Genomic DNA, 19,082 nt, shown 5'->3' with positions numbered 1-19,082 from the left:
CCTGATGAAAATACCTTGCAATACAGTGGTCATCCATTTGCTGCACAAGTCTTTCACACTCCCACGAAAGAGCCAGACTAAAACAACATTCCAAGAGGTACAATACATTATCAGCCCCAATGGAAACAATAGTGTAGTTGAAAAAGTTCCATTTCACTTGTGTTAGAAGAAGCTGCAAGAAGGCTGCACAGAATGAACTCGCCCAAAAAAGCTGGAACCAGCTACTTAGACATTGTTGTGAATTATTTTGCAGCATTAGCAATTCATAAGTTGGTGGTGTTTATGTTGTGTCAAAATTACTCCAACTAGTCCTCTGGACTGCTAAATTTGCACCTGGTGATACATGAACTGAGGACGTACTTTCAGAGGTTGTAGTTATTGAGACTTGAGCTAAAGCAGTATAGCAGGTTGCCAGTTGTGGTACTGCAACATTAAAAGTCATTCTGAGGCTAAATATTCCCAATCCAATTGTCTAAAAAAAGTTGTATCAGAAAGAACTGTATGCATAAGATTTCTGATATTAGAGGCAAATTATATGAAAAATATGCATGTTAATTACTGTAGTGGCTTAAGTATCTCACATCTTCTGTTGTTTTCCATTATTCTAGGCCTTAGTCTGCGATCTGTCTGTTTCGTAACCCTACATATTAGATGACTTTGGGACACCCTTTACATCAACCATGAAAGGCTTATCCAGCAACCGCAGTCATCATCATGGGGTTACCTGTGACCCTCCATGTGACAGTCTGCCACATCACCCAGATAGGAAGCCATATTTATTAAATCCGGGGGACCCTCATCCTGCTGATCACCCTTATTATACTCAGAGGAACTCCTTTCAGGCAGAATGCATGGTGCCCTATAACGATCAAATTGCTAGCAGCACATTTCCTCGGCGACATTACAATTCTCATCATGAACTTAAGGACGAATGTGCTCTGGTTCCTCATGGGACAGCTAACAAAGCTAATCGCATTCCTGCCAATCTTTTGGACCAGTTTGAAAGGCAGCTGCCCCTCAACCGAGATGGATACCATACCTTACAATACAAACGGACTGCCATGGAACATCGCAGTGACAGTCCCGGGAGGATCCGGCACTTGGTTCACTCTGTTCAAAAGCTCTTTACAAAGTCTCATTCTCTTGAGGGACCATCAAAGGGAAGTGTCAATGGTGGCAAAGCAAGCCCAGAGGAGACACAGAGTATGAGGTATGGGAAGCGTAGCAAGAGTAAAGAAAGGAAGTCAGAAGGCAAGTCCAGATCCAATGCACCAGGATGGTGGAGTTCAGATGATAACTTGGACAATGATGTTTGCATTTATCATGGTCCCAGTGGGGTTATGACTATGGGAAGGTGCCCTGATCGTTCCACTTCCCAGTACTTTATGGAAGCATATAATACTGTTAGTCAACATACTGTGAAGTCATCCAAAAGCAATAATGATGTCAAATGCTCTACATGTGCAAACCTGCCTGTAAATGTGGATGCCCAGTTAACGAAGAAAAGTTCTTGGTCCTCTACGCTGACAGTGAGCAGAGCCCGTGAGGTTTACCAGAAAGCTTCAGTTAATACTAATATGGATCAGACACTTGTGAAGTCAGAGACATGTCAACAGGAACGGTCCTGTCAGTACCTTCAGGTATTGTATATGTCACAGATTGCTGTTTGCTGAATTGTCCTTTTTGCATATGTGTTTTCACTCTGATATTTCAGAAGTAATCATCCATCATATGTTCAAAGGGGAGAGGGGTAACCCAGATAGAATTAAAAATAAATTTACATCTTATTGCTAAAAGCCAGTGTTTCAAATGAACTTTTCCAGTGGCCCACAGCTGATGTTTTTTCATGTGAGAAGAATGAGAGCTTTTGGGGGGTTGGATTCAAAAGGCAGTCACAGCAGGGCTTAGGGAATTGGAGGTTGCTGTGCTTGTATTTAGCACTACAATGTCACACATCAGGATGTTACCAATATACAGATTCTTTGGTTTCTATAATTTCAGGATTTGCCTTCATTAGTTCTTACTTTATTTGAAAATTGGAGACCCTTTGGAAACTCTGTCTTAATCCTTTACAAACCGGTAAAAAAAAAGCTATTAGCTGTTTTCCCACAAAAAAACGAAACAGTTATTGTAAAGTGTCCAGATTTGTGTATCTGGCTATTTCTTTTTCTTATGGCACTGATTCAAAAATATAAAATTGAAAGGCTGTAATGATTGCTTGTTCTGATTATACACTTTAAGAGTACATCACCTACTCCCTCACAAGCTGTTTGCAGTTAATAAAGCGTCACTATTTTTCACCAGTATTGTATCTTTAAATGTCAAGAATCAGATGTCAGCTCTTGGAGCTATCATACTGCCAGTGAATGTGTGTGGCAGAAACATGGATCAGAAAATATTAAAACGGTTTCATTCCTAGTTGAGCTGTGGATAGGTTTTATGCATTTTAAACGAAGCCATTATGGCACATCTAAGTGTATGTGTAAAATGGAATAACGTTGCACAGAGAAGAGAGAAGACCATGAGGAAAAAAGAGGTTTGAGAAGAGAACTTTGTTTTGCTTTAAAATAATGGGAGTCTTGCATATTTATATGTATACAGCAGCCCAGTTTTCTAATGTGGCTACCTTTTATGGGACATTCAGTTTCTACAGTTTGCTGCTCAAATTAGAACTCAGACGAAGTGCCGAATTCAGATGTCCTATTAAGGCACCCACATTTAAAAACTGAGCTCCATAGGTGAAATCTCATATGATATCATTTAGAATACCAAACTTGGAAACTCTCAGTTTACAATATTAAAAAGTGTATATTTTACATTAATTTATAGTAACATGGGGGAGGGGAAAATGGAGGAAGTATGCATGCTTGGGGTGTGTGTACAGATACACATATGGAGTGGGGAAGGACTTTAGGACTGAGTTACAACATTTTAAAGGTTTGATACAATAGTTTTCTTGAGATTGGGGGAGCTAGAAAAATAATATAAGAGTGAAATGTCTTGGTTAGTCTGGATTTGAGACTTCTTTTGTTGATGTTTTTGCACTCAGTTTTTCTTTTCCAGTCAGGTATCAATACAGTAGCTGATAATTCAGTGTGTAAATCAGGTGGATAGAAAAGAGTGAAAAACTATGCCAACATCAGCTTCAAATAAGTACTTCCAGAGGGACATGTAGGTAATATTTAATTGACTGAAATAGGCTTTCATAAGTGGAATTAGAGCACACTATCTATAGCTGCGTGGAAATATATCCTTTAGTGCAGAACTTAGACTGACTAAATGTCCTCTTATACATATGCTATTCTGTTCATTCCCGGATTGTTATTTTTGTTTTTTCTTATTAATAGCATCATACACTTTAACAAACAGTGAAATGTCCGTGTTTGGGATTTACTAAAAAGCAAAGGAAGATCTTAATCAAGCTCTAATTTAGATTGCTAGCAGTATAAGACATCAGTTTATGAGACGGTCTGAGGCAACTGAAACTTACTATTATCTATTGACAGATTTTAAAAATAGCAAATGTATATGTTAGTAAAAAATGCTGCATGTTTATCTGCTTCCCGTTCCCTCCTCCTTTTTGCATCACTTAAGCCCTTCAGGGCATATACAGTGTCTTCCTTTGTGTTTGTACAGCACCTAGAACACTGGAGCTCTAATCCTAACTGGGACCCCTAAACTCCACTGCAATATAAATAAAAATAATCAGTGTCCTACAAATCTGTATTAATAAGATACAGATATGTTGTAACTAGGTTTTACATTTCCTTTTGAAACATAGACTGGTTTCCTGTGTTGAGACAATTTGAAATGTACTAACTGAGGTAGAAATAATTAATTACAAAGCCATGATAGCGTAGGACAACTCCGATAATGACTTTGCTATCTCCTTGCTGCTTTTTTAACTTTTTTACTAGAGGGTCTTTTCAACTCACTTGTAATTTAAGTTGCTATTGATGACCCAGCAAATGGAATACATGATCCTTGAATTAGCCTAGCGTTTTATTTATGCAGACTGCTCTGGTGATGTGTGTGAACACAATTGAGAAGTGACTTTTTTGCTCTGCGGAATATTCAGTTTGATTTTTTTTTTCTGCGAATCTGTGGGCTTGAGTCTGGCGTAGGTCACAAGTGAAATATTTACCATTTCCCCTTCCTCCCCTCATCTGCATGCCTGCCTACTTGTATGGACTCTCTTACTGTAGTATGTGAACACCTCAGAATTTAGAAATGAAAGTAACAAGCCATAACAATTGTACTTATTTCTGCTACAAACTTGATAGGTTCAATATAGTCGTCAGTTGGCATTTAACCATATTAGAGATGGGCTAATCTCTGAAGGTTTGTAATATGGATTCACAGCAGATTCCAAACCTCCAGGATCCATTCTTTCTCTTACTACAATCTTTTGTATCTCCAGTCGGGTCCAATAGCTGTAGGGTAAGCTAAGTGAGCAGGGAGGAAGTGGCTAGTAGGATCCTCTCACAGCTCCATCTTTTTTACAAGGAACTATGAATTCCCTATACTATTTTAGGGAGGCAGCTGATAGAGCATTTCTCCTCTCATTTGCTTTTCCGAGATGGTATATCTTGCCTACTGCCTCTGCCACCTTCTATGGGGATGGTAGACCTGCTCTGATCAATTCACAGATGAAATATTATAGAAGCTGGGAATCTTGCCATCCCACCAGTTCTACAGTAGTGAAAGGCAGAAGTACTCACTGCTACACTTGTGCCTTTGAATCTCATAATATTCTTAGGTTGGTCTTCCTTTACTTCTGCAGCAGAACTGGGGAAGGGGACTGTGCCCCAGGCACTTACCTTAATGTGGTCTTTGGGAGAGAATAAGCAATTCCTTTATTTGACATAGAGCAGACTAGAATTATCCCATGTGTCCTCCAGGAAGTCGATGTGTGGTGGTGGGCAGGAAGGGAATGGGTAGAGTCTGTTTCTGAACTTCTTCTTACCTCAAGAAAATAGTCTGATTTAATTCAGCTCAGGGGTTTCCCCAAGCAGTCGAGGGTGAGAGATGGTAAGGAGCATTCTTATTTTACCCATCATAGTTTCCCATGCCTTGACAATGAGGTCTTCACTGCTTATGGTGAACAGTCCATTTGAATGTTCTGAGCTGAACATATCACCAAAATTTGTAATGTAGGGAGCTATACTTCCCTAGCCAAGGAATAGTCTAAATGCATAGATATTTTACAATACTTAATTTTATTGAGCTATTGTATTTCATGCACACTACATAGTAAATCACTAGCAATGCATTTGCTGCTGGATGTTTCCTTCAATTGTTCTCCTAGCCTTCACCTATATGTAAAGAGAGGGAGAAAAATGTATAGATGATTTTTTTCATATTTCCCCACATTTTTTTTTATTGGATCAGTCCTGTTCTTTTGTGATACCCTGTAGTCACTTGTATTCAGATACACCGGATAGGGAAATCAAGCTATTTATTTCCTGGTTTTAATTAGAGTTCATTACATTCTTTAAAGTAAAGATCATCTTTTGTCTTATGTGTTTGTACAGTTAAGGACTTGAACCCCTAGACACTAGCACCATATAAATAATAATTTTATATTCTTGGTGCAGAGTAGCAGGAAAGGTACTGACAGCTACAGTACATGGTAGATTCAGCCATAGGCTGTGTCTACACTAGGAGATAAAGTCAAATTTATTAAAGTTGACTTTATGCCACTTGATTTTATAAGGTTGATGGCGAGTATCCACACGTTTAGAAAGTGAATACAGGGGGTCCCCATTATCTTTGTCAAATTTAACTGGGTCAGCAGTGCATTGTGTGTACCTATTCCAAAGTTCCTGCATCCCAGTTGCATTCTGGGTTTCTGTGCCAGCGTGTTATGGGGAAAAATGTACCACAAGTGGTTCTGGATGTCTGATGTCAACATGCGAGTGCATTGCCCTCAGTCCCCGCTTCCATTGAAAACAAACTGCCAAATGCATTTTCATACCACTTTTCCACAGTCCGCCCCAGCACAAGCCGTTACAAGGCTAGCGGGCCTGTCCTGAGACATTTAAAATGCAGAAATAAAAATCTGAAGAGTTTCTATTTGGAGTTATTGAAAGGTTGGTTTTTTTGTTATTGTCGAAATGCTTTGTTTTGATAGTGTTATTTTGATTCATTTCATTTTGACCCAGCAGCCGCATAGTGCAGGGGAGGGGCAGCAGGAGAGCCCAGAAACTGCATGGTGTGCAGGGCATCTGGAAAGCCTGGGAGCCACATAGTGTGGCTGGTGGGGGCAGCCACAGAGCTCAGCAGCCGCATGGTGTGGACAGCAGCTGGACAGACTGGGCTGCTTTCTGTTTCCTGTTTCCTACTTCCTGCTCATCTGGAGAGCAGCAGAGGTGAAAGCAATGGTCAGAATGGATACATTGGAGGCATTGTGGGACACTTCTGGAGGCCAGTAAAATCAAATTAAATAATGCTGCGTCTACATTAGCATTAAGTCAATTGTAAATTGGAATTTGGCATTACTCCTCATGAAAAAGTTAGAGTAGAAAAGTTAACCTTAGAATCTCTTAAAATCAACCTAATGCTGTTTGTTGTGAAGACAGGTACATTATAAAATCGACCTAACTCCCTTAAAATTGACTTTATGCTCTAGTGTAGACATAGCCACAGAATAGTGGCAGTGTGAGATTGAAAGAGTGAGCTATCAAGTAGCTGAGGGGGAAGTGGCGGCAGCTATCAAAGTATTATGGTTTGTCCAGCAGCCTATGAGCAAGAGATGGAGAAAAATCTATAAGACTTGTAAGCCAAAAGCTTTTGAGTGTTAAGGAAGATAAAGAAGGGCCTGATTTGTCCCAGTGCCTATGTCTTGTTTTCAGGCTTAGCCCCTGGTGGAGGCCATTGGCAATGTCCGTAATGTACTCCAACATAAAGAAATTCTTCTGCTTCAGTTAATCCTGCTTTCTTTTCTTAGGTTCAGGCACTTTCAAATGCAGTAGGTATCCCATAGTTTCTCTGGCCCTAATTATTTGTAAGGCAAAATGGAGTTTATTGGTTGAATTCTGGTGCTGATCTGTACTGTGAGCTATCATATGATTTGATAATTTAGTCTACCAAGTAACGTGGTAAATTGTTTATTTGCTGCAACTGTTTATTTGTTTGAAACCTGTTTTGTTGGCTTTACCTGAATTTGCAATCATCTGCTTGTTTTTCTTGTTAGCTTTATTTGCATTTCTGTCAGAGTGAAGTGATTACTAAATTAATCTACATTGAGGCTGTGTCTACACTACATTCCCCTTTCTGAGGAGTAATGCAAATGAGGGAGATTGAAAATGCAAATGAAGTGCTGATTTACAAATTTTGTGCCTCATGTGCATAATCTCACATGACCAGTTTCCAGAAGAGACTTTTCCGAAAACAAACATAGCCATATAGATGGGGTTCTTTCAAGGAACAAAAACCCATTTTTGAAAGAACCCTTCTTCCTGAAACAAAATAGAAAAGGGGAATGTAGTGTAGACGAAGCCAATATGTCCTTGGCTATGTCTGCACTAGCCAAAAACTTCGAAATGGCCATGCAAATTTACTAATGAAGCATGCGGGCAGCCGCGGCACTTCGAAATTGACGTGGCTCATCCAGAGGGGGCTCCTTTTCGAAAGGACCCTGCCTACTTCAAAGTGCTCTTATTTCTGTGAGCAGTAGTTTTTGGCTAGTGTAGACACGGCCCTTGTTTTGTATACACACATACAGAAGGTGCTACTTTTCTCTTCTGCAGTCCTCATATCGAGGACTTGATTCTCTACCACTTTCTCCCACTTAATGATAAATCTGTCTTTTACAGTTCCCATTTTCTTCTTGTCAGTTCTGCAAATCAGAAATCTCCAGTTAGCAATTTATCCTGATCTCTATTATGAAATTCTCTATAAAACTGGTGAAATAACTGAAAAGGAAAATATGCAAATATATTTTCAAATAAAACACCAGCTATAATCATGGGATTTTATTATTTCAAGTATTTTGTCCCCCTCCATATATTAATGAAAAAGTTTTTGAATTCCAAAAGTATCATGAACTGTAGCATAACTGGTATTTATCTCAGGTTTCGTACCAGAAAAATGACATTCACCCAAAAGTGATTTTTCAGCCATGGCAATTTTTCATCCAAACTATTTGTTGAATGCTTATGAATAATGAGTAGCTCTGTAGACACTGAGGTGAGCTTGTAAATGATTCACAAATGGGAGTTAACTTTGCAACAAATATATTCATAATGAATAATTTCAACCAGATCTTCAATTTAGGCATACATATTCTGCAGCCTAATTCGCTATCTATCCAAAGCACTTTTGCTATGCTGTAAAAAATCCTTCCTATGAAAATAACCCATAAATATACTAGAACATTTCTAGGTAATCCTATCTTCCTCTTGCAACCTGTTTTAAAATGTACCATACAGTAACTTTCCATTACTGCAGTTGGTGAGACCGGTGACCCTGTTTATTTCTCCCTAACAGCCACCATTTGCTGATATAATCAGTTAAAAACTGGTCTTTAATCTAGCCATCCCATTTTACTTGCACAGTAGCTCATGTATGTGGCTGTATTAATATCCAGATGTCAGGTCTTTAAAGATTATAGCTGCAATTGTATCTGCAACTGTATTTGAAATTCTTCTTTCCTATCTGCTAGTGGCTTCACAGTTCCATTGCTTCTCAATTTTGTGACTGTACAAATGTATACAACACATCGTTCTACTTTGACTTCAGTACCTCTGTCTGTTCATCTGGCTTGAACATCCTTACATTCCATGAGCATGTCTACCACTCTTCATCAAACTGGGATCCATACCTACTATCAGTGGGGTGATATTAGTACATATGATAAAGGCACCATTAAATACAGCTGTTTGAGTGATCCCATCATAAATTATCTCTGAAGCGGGGAGAAGTGTGTGTGTGTGTGGACACTGTATCTAAGATATCAAAGTTGATCTCTGGTAACAACTCCAACTCCAGCTGAGAGGGAAGATATAAACTAGATATAGTCCCATCTCAGAACGCAGGATCTGACACCTTCTTGTCACCAAGAACTTTGGAGGGGGTGTTCTAATCTGAATTTTGTGGATTGGGCCTCTCTGTTATGCGCCCTAACAAAACCCTGATCTGGACAGCCCCATTCTCAGGGACAGTTTGGATCCAGATCTAAATCTGTATCTGAACTCTAACAATGGGGCCCCATTTCTAATGGAGACATACAGTAGTTTGGAGATAAATGTTGAAAGTATGCCTCTCTTTTTCAGAGTGGAGAGTAAGGAATATTTCTGCTATTTTAAATTAAGCTTCTTGTTCCCACACTGTAAAGAGCAAAAGTAAAGATTAAACAGCACCACAACTGTAATACCACAGTGCTGTGACCAAAGTACTTAGTGGTTCAAGCTAAGAACAGTTTGGCTCAGTCTTGTTTGTCTTCACTGCTGGAAAACTAATACCAGTTTCTCTTCATGTTGAGATGCATGCAGATATTTCAGTCTAATTAACTGATTTTAAAATAGAACTTGATTGCTACAATCTCACAAGCTAAAATAAATATTGACAGGGATATTCCAGATATTTAATTTGCTCTAGATGGAAATAACCTTCATATCTGCTTTTCTGAAAACTGCTGAAGGCTTATTTTTCCATAAGTAAGACATGTTGTGTTCATTATATCTTAAGTCCTCCATTTTTGTATAGTTCAATGACCCCAGAAAATGCACAATGAAAGGATGCTGTGATATTCATTTGTATTGTTCTAGGAATTCAGTATTCATGATTGCCAAGAATAGACTTAGACAGTGGAAGATGGCAATTGAATTTTCTCTAACATAAAAAATAGCTGTGATAACTGCTCAGAGAACCAAATTGCATGGGTTTAAAAATCTGCACAGAGCAGTCATTAGGTATTGTTCTTAGTTGTGTGATTTCATTTCATTAAGTATTTACATACTAATAGAACACTGAAGTTACGAGTCTACTGCTGAGTGATGGCCAGCCACTCCCCTCCAGCCCTTGTGTTTACTTCCAGTCCCCCACATTGCATTGGCAAAGCACAAGGAGAAGCTTTATGCTCTCAGCTGCAGTAAACCAAATCAAAATTGAGATGAATAATGAATTTAATTTACCATAAAGACAGTCTGTTTGATATTTCATCTAATAAGGTAAGTTAATAAACATTTTAGGAAACAGGAAGTAAAATAAATATTATTGTTTCTTGCTTAAAGCCTGAAGAAAATCCATATTTTTGTCCTCCCATGCTGGAGTTTATTTCAAATTTCATCCAGTGTGTGCATTAGAGGTGAATAGTCTAGCACTTGAGTGCCACTATATACCTGTCTTTTGTTTGTTTGGGGACCCAGAAATCTTCATAAGAAAAAAATCCAGCTTTTTACACAAAAAAAAGGCAAAATTAAATTTACAATTCTTGCCAAGCTTGCTAATGATAAACTTAGTCTCTTTCAGAGAAAAATATAGATAAAGATCAGAGCAAGCAAATAGCACAGCAAATGCAACTGAAACCAGTGAAGGGATTGGCTATTGACTGTATGTGTTTTGCATGGTCTGTTTGTGTAAAGTGAATCTAACAGCTAGCAGTTGAGTAGAAAGAAAGAAACCCTAGTCAATATTATTTTTTTCAGACTTCTAAGGAGCATTGCATTTCTAAGTGCTTACTTGTAATGGAGGTAGTGTGCTTCATTATCTGACACAGTTCTGAGGCCTCTGTTAAGTGCTATTTTTCTTCCTAATATTTGTTATCTATTTCATTGGACTTTTTTTTTAATTAAGGCAAATTCTTCATTATTCTGAAAAGAATGAAAAATTACTACTATAAAAGATTTCACTTTAAATTTATTAAAGCCCATTTGAAAAATAAAGTGCCTCTAGTCTCCACATTATTTTATTTAACAGCTTGATAATAAAAATGAGATTTTAGTTAAAGAGGGAATGTGCTTCATTGGATTTGGCTTTTATTTTCCACTATTGTCTCTATATTTCTCTCTGCGTGTCCTTCTTTTCCCACCTCTTCTGGAAGTAAAAATATTCTGTGCAATGCAGGATGGTTTAATTTAGGAAGGCTGTAGTATAATATTTCTAATTCTGGAAAAATTATACTAGTGAGACAAATAGCTATTCAAATATCCTTAAACATTAAGCAGAAGTGAAGGTGCTGACTTCTTCAGCTATATAGGCATTTTTACCCTGAATCTTAAAAGGCTGCAGCCTCAACAAACCCTTATGTGCAGCATAGTATTTGACCTTGCAAGATACAATGCTGGCCTTCAAAAGTTGCAAGAGCTGAGCAAACTTCCCTAAAAAAATTATCTGACCACTCACACAACCATTTTTCCTTAACATTTCCATAGTATTTTTGAATGAACAGCACTGTAGTATGTGACACCACATCTGAGAAAGTAATAATAAGGCCCTTGTAAATATTATTACTTTATTTTTGTTTATGCATAGTCATATTTATTTTTATTTATCTAAGGGCTGAGTGCTTAGTATATTATTTCTTCTGCCAGAATCTGAAACATTTTTCTTTGACAGCAGATTATATTGGTTTGCAAATCCACGTAAGCTTTTTGCTTTAAAAGAGTAAATAGAGACAAGTATCGGAGGGGTAGCCGAGTTAGTCTGTATCTTCAAAAACAAGAAGTCCTGTGGCAACTTGTAGACTAACAGATATTTTCTAGCATAAGTTTTCGCGGGCAAAGACCCGCTTCATCAAAGACAATAATTTTTGAAAAGTAGTCAGCATTGATTTGAAATACTTTAATTTAGTAAAGTAGTGCTTATAGTTAAACTATGTGTAATACTGGCAATACTGGAAATACATATCCTGTTGAGTTTTGAAAATAAGGCTCTGATATGAGAGTGGGAGTTTTTTCTGTTAAGTAGGACAGAGAATTTGGACTCAGTTAGACTCCTGGGTCCTATTTCCATTCTGCCATAAACTTATTTTTTAAGACTATGCTTATATCACATCTACCAAAATTATTAGATTTGGATGCCTAAAGTTAACATGTAAAACTGTGATAGATTAGTTATACTATGGATTCTTTAACTGAGCTCTGAAAAATGGGTCACTTATTTTAGCCCTTAAGTACTGATGTATGTACCTAACTTTTCATGAAGTGCAAAAACCTTGGCCTATGTGCTCTGTGCCTCAGTTTACCCACCAGTGAATGGGGAATTAATAATAATGCCTTGCACAGAAGAGGGATTGTGTGATTTAATTTAGTAATGTTTGTGAAGTGCTTTCAGATCCTTTGATGTAAGGCATTATAGTGGTATAGCTAATGGTAGGTTAAATGTCAACTACTTCATCAGCATTTTTACTGTTGTACATGCTCTGATTTATCACTGTGCTATAGTTTTATCCAGGTGTAACATCATTTTAATCAGTGTAATTACTCAATAAAGCTGGAATAAGGCCATGGTGAATCTGGTCCTTTATAATATAATATAATATAATATAATATTTTTTCTTCGAAAAATATGTGCAAAGCATAAATGAAAATTTGCCTAAACATGTTTCTGCAAGCTAGCTAAGCGAACTATATAAGCATTCAGCACAGTAAAAAAAAGTTGTAACTAGTACCATCCCTTTTAATGACTTATTATAGTTCTGCAATTGTACTTCCTTGTTCACTGAAGCTTTAACAGCTTGTATCATATCCTGACTTCCCAAATGCCATGAATTGAAATCAGACTTCTCTTTGTGATACTTCATTTTGGATTAAGAACATAAGAACGGCCACACTGGGTCAGACCAAAGGTTCATCCAGCCCAGTATCCTGTCTGCCAACAGTGCCTCAGAAGGAGTGGACTGAACAAGTAACGGTCATGCCATCTTTCTCCTGCTATCCATCTCCAGTTTCTGACAGAGGCTAGGGACACCATTCCTTACCCATCCTGGCTATTGGCCATTAATGGACCTAACCTCCATGAATATATCAAGCTCTTTTTTAAACCCTGTTATAGTCCTAGCCTTCCCAGCCTCCTCTGGCAAGGAGTTCCACAGGTTGACTGTGCGCTGTGTGAAGAATTTCCTTTTATTTGTTTTGAACCTGCTGCCCATTAATTTCATTTGGTGTCCCCTAGTTATATTTTGGGAAAAAGTAAATAATTTTCCCTTGTTCACATTCTCCACACCATTCATAATTTTATATATCTCTATCATATCCCCCCTTAGTCTCCTCTTTACGAAGCTGCAAAGCCCTAGCCTTTTTAATCTCTCTTCATATGGGACCTGTTCCAAACTCCTAATCATTTTAGCTGCCCTTTTCTGAACCTTTTCTAATGCCAATATACCTTTGTGAGATGAGGAGACCACATCTGTACGCAGTACTCAAGATGTGGCCATGCCATGGTTTTACAGAAGGGCAATAAGATGTTCTCCATCTTATTTGCTATCCCTTTTTTAATTATTCTTAACATCCTATTTGCATTTTTGACTGCCGCTGCCCACTGCTTGGATGTTTGCAGAGAGCTATCCACACGACTCCAAGATCTCTTTCCTAATTAGTTGTAGCTAAATTAGCCCCCCATCATACTGTAGGTATAGATGGGATTATTTTTTCCAGTGTGAATTAATTTATATTTGTCCACATTAAATTTCACTTGCCATTTTATTGCCCACTCCGTTTTGTGAGATCTTTTTAAAGGTCTTTACAGTCTGCTTTGGTCTTAACTATCTTGAGCAGTTTAATATTGTCTGCAAACTTTTCCACCTTACAGTTTACCCCTTTCTCCAGATTATGTATGAATAAATTGAATAGGATTGGTCCTAGGACAGACCGTTGGGGAATGCCACTAGTTACCCCTCTCCTTTCTGAAAATTTATGCTTCATTCCTAAACTCCATTTCCTGCCTTTTCACCAGTTCTCAGTCCATGAAAGGACTTTCCCTCTTATCCCATGACAACTTAATTTACATAAGAGTATTTGGTGAGGGACCTTGTCAAAGGCTTTCTGGAAATCCAAGTACACTATATACCAGATGCCTCTTATCATTTGTTGACCTCTTCAAAGAACTCTAATAAATTAGTAAGACATGATTTCCTTTTACAGAAACATGTTGACTTTCACCCAGCAAATTATGTCCTTCTATGTGTCTGACAGTTTTATTCTTTACTGTGGTTTTGAACTAATTTGCGTGGTACCAACATTATACTTACTAGTCTGTAATTGCCGGGATCGCCTCTAGAGCCCTTTTTAAATATTTGCATTACATTAAGGTTGGGTTAGTGTCTCATAACTCTGTGTTTAACTCAGATTGTTTTTCCTCACCATCTCGTCCTTTTCTTTGTCAAATATAGAATTTCCCTGCCAGCCTCACTGTAGTACTGGAACTTGAAGTTTACCTGGCTTGTTTTATTTCACCTCTTTGTTTTTGTATGAGCACATTCCCCTCATTCTGGAATAGTTCAACAGTGACAGCAGAAACAAATTGTCTTTTCGGTGCCCTCAGTCTTCCACATTGTCAGTCTGTGTCTTCCCTTCTTTGTAGTTCTTTTGCAAGAAGGAGGTTGAAACAGCAAAGTGGATTTTGAGATTTATTGTTGGTTTTCAATAAATGAGCCTGTGTCTCTGGCCTAGCAGACCCTAGGCTTTTGAATGATGCACACGGCTACATTTTCAAAGCTGGAAAGGACCCCATTTGTGCATGTAGAGACATGTATGCATGTGCAAATGTGAGGTTATGTGGCAAACCCATTGCAACCGGATTCAGAAAATTGTTCAATGGTCTCTAAACTTCTTGGATAATCTTTCTTATGGAAGGCATAGTGTGTACCAAAACATAGACAACACAACTTAAGACATTCAGAGTTATGGTTCCCGAAACAGCTATACATCATCTGCATTACAGCTAAATACTAAATCATTATGTCCAACGATGTGTACAGCATTACAGAAACTACAGGTGCTCAACTTGGCTTAGGCATGGGTGATATGAATTCCTGGATTTTTACCCAATTAAAAAAATCTCAGCCTTAATGTTGCATTAACATAGAGGTTTCTAATTTAATACATATAATTTGTTTTTAATTAATTTAGTTTAACAAGGTAATCATAGCTACTAAAATCAAACATAATAAATAGAAATTGAACAGAAGAGATTTATGAGGTACTGTTCCTTCAAAGCATTCAGGTGTACTATACATAATAAAATTTTCAACTATCTCTATCCTAAGGGTGACTAGAAATGTATTTTTCTTGATTTTTTTTTACTTGTTTTAAAATTCTTGTGAGGTGTTCCAGCTTTGCATACATGATGAGTCCTGATTTTACTAATCTTGTGTAAACTTTTTATAACAATTTGGGAAGTCAACTTTTTACTCCCAAAATAGGAGGTGTGGGAGAGTGATTTTGCAGGCTGCTAGGTGTACTTGAGAAAAGCTGAGGATATAGCCTGCATTCATTTGATTTTATTGCCCCTTACCCTTGAAAGCAGAACAAAAATCTAAGCCAAAAAGATTATTTTTTGTGTGTTACAGATGTGAAAAAGTGTAAAATACTCCCTATGCGCTGTGGCTCCAAAGTCATTATCAAAAGATAGGTACATATACAAACACAGGCAAACAAGAAGTGGACGTGAACTAGAACTCCACATTTGGGGTTAATTGTATCATGGTCAGGGAATCAGCTGTTCAGCCCCTGATACGTTACTGTGAAATCATAGCTGGGTTTTGTGCCTAGTTTTTGTTTGTTTGGATTTTAACTCCTGCTCTCCAGCTGACCCTCCCGTTAGTTGATACCTCCTGCTGACAGTGACTTCAGCTGCATCTACACTGAGCTGTAGGGCTGGCAGCTTATTGTAAATGAACAGTCTTGGAAATGCAAATGGCAATGCATGGCCAATTTGCATATTCACGCAAAATCACCCTGCCAGCAGAGGTTTCTCCCAGCAGAAAACAAGCAGCATAGATGTGGTTCTGCCAGCAAAAAAACCCTTTTTCTGCAGCCCCTTGTGCCTGGAAAAAATCAGCACCATTTTCCACGCAAAAAGGAACCACAGATTGTAATCCTGTTTTGGGGCCACTATTATTCAAATGTTGTCGGTCAAATTTTGAGGCCCTAGAGTTTGGGAATGTACATTTAGTTTATATTGTTCACATAGTTATGTAAGTAACAATATATTAATTTACCTTTATATGTTTATCTCAATAAAGAGAATAAACAAAGACTAGGTGGGAAAACTAAAGATTACAATTAATTTCTGTAAAATGTTGCCCACTTGCTTTTATGATTTTGATGCATATACACAAATTACTGGAAAGACTGGAGTGCTGCTGTGAAAGAGCTGACTTCAGGAGCATTCCTTCAGTAACTCTGTTCTACTTCATATCTGCTCTCATTTCTAATCTTATTCAGGCAGGCACGTAATTTTTCAACTTCATAGCCCAAGATGAGGGCCTGTGACTTGCTGACAGTAGGAATGGGAGGTAGGGCATTCAGGAGGCAGCAGTTCTCATGGCATTTCCAACCGTCGCTGAAAACACATTCCCCTTGTTTTGATTTTCCATAAACAAGGAGAAAAAGTAAAGTTTGGATACATTTTATTTTAGGAGACAGAAAATAGCAAGGCAAAAAAACAAATAGGAAGTCGTTTTGAACTTCTGAAACTCGAGGGGAACATCCCTGGATTTCAGACTGTTGGGTTCATGTTACCGTAGAAGATGCAGCACCCAGAAAAAAGAGCCTAAGAGTCACACAGCTATATATGTTCCTGCACTACATATGACAGGCATCTAAAATGGAAGTGGAAAATAAGCAGGGATGTCATTTCAGGTTTGGGGTGGGGAGGCAGTGGGGCTGACAGCTGTGCTGGGCCCTACGGCAAAGTGGGAGGAGGCCAAACTCCGCACCCATGGAAGGGGCAGGGCTGAGGGCGATCAGCTCTCAGGCCCCCTCCCACACTGGCAGAATGACAGACAGGCACAGTGCCGCTCCAGCCCCTGGGAACTGCTCATACAATAGTTCAAAGGGGCCAGGAGATCCCAGCCACTCATGAAGGGTTGGCCCAGGGCAGTCCCTCTTGACCCCCACTGTTGTACGCCTGTGGCTGAGCTTCCCCTTTCCCTAGAGTGTGTGGGGGCTGGGCTCCCCCTTCCCTCTGTGTGTGTGTGTGTGTGTGTGTGCGTGCACGCGCGCGCATGGCTGGGCTCCCCCATTCCCTCTGTGTGTGTGTGTGCACGCACGCGCGTGGCTGGGCTCCCCCATTCCCTCTGTGTGTGTGTGTGCACGCGCGCGCATGGCTGGGCTCCCCCATTCCCTCTGTGTGTGTGTGTGTGTGTGTGCGTGCACGCGCGTGGCTGGGCTCCCCCATTCCCTCTGTGTGTGTGTGTGCACGCGCGCGCATGGCTGGGCTCCCCCATTCCCTCTGTGTGTGTGTGTGTGTGTGTGTGCGTGCACGCGCGCGCATGGCTGGGCTCCCCCATTCCCGCTGTGTGTGTGTGTGCACGCACGCGCGTGGCTGGGCTCCCCCATTCCCTCTGTGTGTGTGTGTGCACGCGCGCGCATGGCTGGGCTCCCCCATTCCCTCTGTGTGTGTGTGTGTGTGTGTGCGTGCACGCGCGTGGCTGGGCTCCCCCATTCCCTCTGTGTGTGTGTGTGCACGCGCGCGCATGGCTGGGCTCCCCCATTCCCGCTGTGTGTGTGTGTGTGTGCGCGCGCACTCTTGCTTTAAAAATGCCTCTGTTAGTAACTGATGGGCACAGTACCTTGGTGACACACATCTGAACAAGCATACATGACCTCAGAATTGGTGCAGAAGACAAAACTCACTCCACTCATGGATGAAAAAATCTCAGAGGGAAAAGTGCCCCACACCTGAATCCCCTGCCTTCTGAACCCCTCCTCCTCACACACTTTTTTCCCTGAACTCCACCAAACACTTAAGCTTCTTACAGGCTCTGTTTTATCACATCAGTCCCCCTCAAGGAAGGGAGATAGGATGTGATAGTACACTGTCTGTAAGAAACGGGTTACTTTTACCCCGGCTCTGAATAAATACAAAGGATTGGAAGGGGGTTCCAATACCAGTGTTTTTCTAAGGATGTGAGATTATAAACGTCATCTCCATGGCATTCACTGAAGGTACTCAAGTTTGAGAGACCCTGGTACCCTCAGGAGTATTAAAAGGTGAACAGGATCCAAGATTACTTTCCAGCCGAGAGAGAAGGACAGTACAGGAGACAAGTATCGGAGGAGTAGCCATGTTAGTCTGGATCTGTAACAGCAACGAAGGGTCCTGTGGCACCTTATAGACTAACAGAAAAGTTTTGAGCATGAGCTTTCGTGAGCACAGACTCACTTCATCAGATGCTGGAGACAAGCATCCAAAAATGGCTGGCTGTTTAGGGCAATGATTTGTTGTTTCTGCACAGTAACAAGTAGCAGTGGTGTTCTGGAGAAAAAGTCCTTAAAATTCAAAAATGCATTTGCTGTCCTAATGAGGAATCAGCATTTGTGGGTAACAGTCAGGGCACTACCTGGTAATCTGACCCAGCCCAATGTGAAGGAAAGAGTCTCTCAGACAAGTGTGAAGTGGTACTAAATGGAAGAATAGATGCCCCATCCATCATGCCTCACCCCACAACATCAGAGAGTTGGGAAAAATAGGGAAGTGTTAAGTGTAATGTAAGCAATGTTTGTGGTGTGACAGCATGTTTGTTTCTTGACAGCAGGGAAATATACCAGTAGATGGACTTTGTTTAGCCCTGCTGCTCTTACAGTGAAGCGTTCCTAGATAGAATCATAGAATACTTGGACTGGAAGGGACCTGGAGAGGTCATTGAGTCCAAGCCCCTGCCCTCATGGCAGGACCAAGTACTGTCTAGACCACCCCGACAGACATTTATCTAACCTGTTCTTAAATATCTCCAGCAATGGAGATTCCACAACCTCCCTTGGCAATTTATTCCACTGTTTGACCACCCTGACAGTTAGGAACTTTTTCCTAATTTCCAGCCTAAACCTCCCTTGCTGCAGTTTAAGCCCATTGCTTCTTTTTCTATCCTCAGAGGCCAAGAAGAAGCAGTTTTCTCCCCCCTCCTTATGATGCCC

At 39.7% G+C, this 19,082-nt stretch overlaps 1 protein-coding gene across 2 annotated transcripts in view; it reads left to right on the top strand.

Moving 5' to 3' along the window:
- The first annotated feature begins 680 nt into the window (after positions 1 to 680).
- The window catches only part of DLGAP1 (DLG associated protein 1), a 190,187-nt gene continuing 171,785 nt past the window's right edge, over positions 681 to 19,082 (top strand). Inside the window, exon 1 of one of the 2 annotated variants that reach the window (XM_074985842.1) lies at positions 681 to 1,640. In XM_074985842.1, the coding sequence (XP_074841943.1) occupies positions 681 to 1,640 (960 nt within the window). Of the gene's footprint in view, positions 1,641 to 10,121; positions 10,173 to 19,082 lie in introns of those variants that run through there. The other variant, XM_074985843.1, reaches the window with a different exon arrangement.

The sequence above is a fragment of the Carettochelys insculpta genome, chromosome 2 (assembly GCF_033958435.1).
Source record: "Carettochelys insculpta isolate YL-2023 chromosome 2, ASM3395843v1, whole genome shotgun sequence".
Classification (NCBI taxonomy): Eukaryota; Metazoa; Chordata; order Testudines; family Carettochelyidae; genus Carettochelys; species Carettochelys insculpta.
The sequence above is the reverse complement of the archived record's forward strand: the minus strand, read 5'-3'. Positions and strand labels throughout refer to the sequence as shown.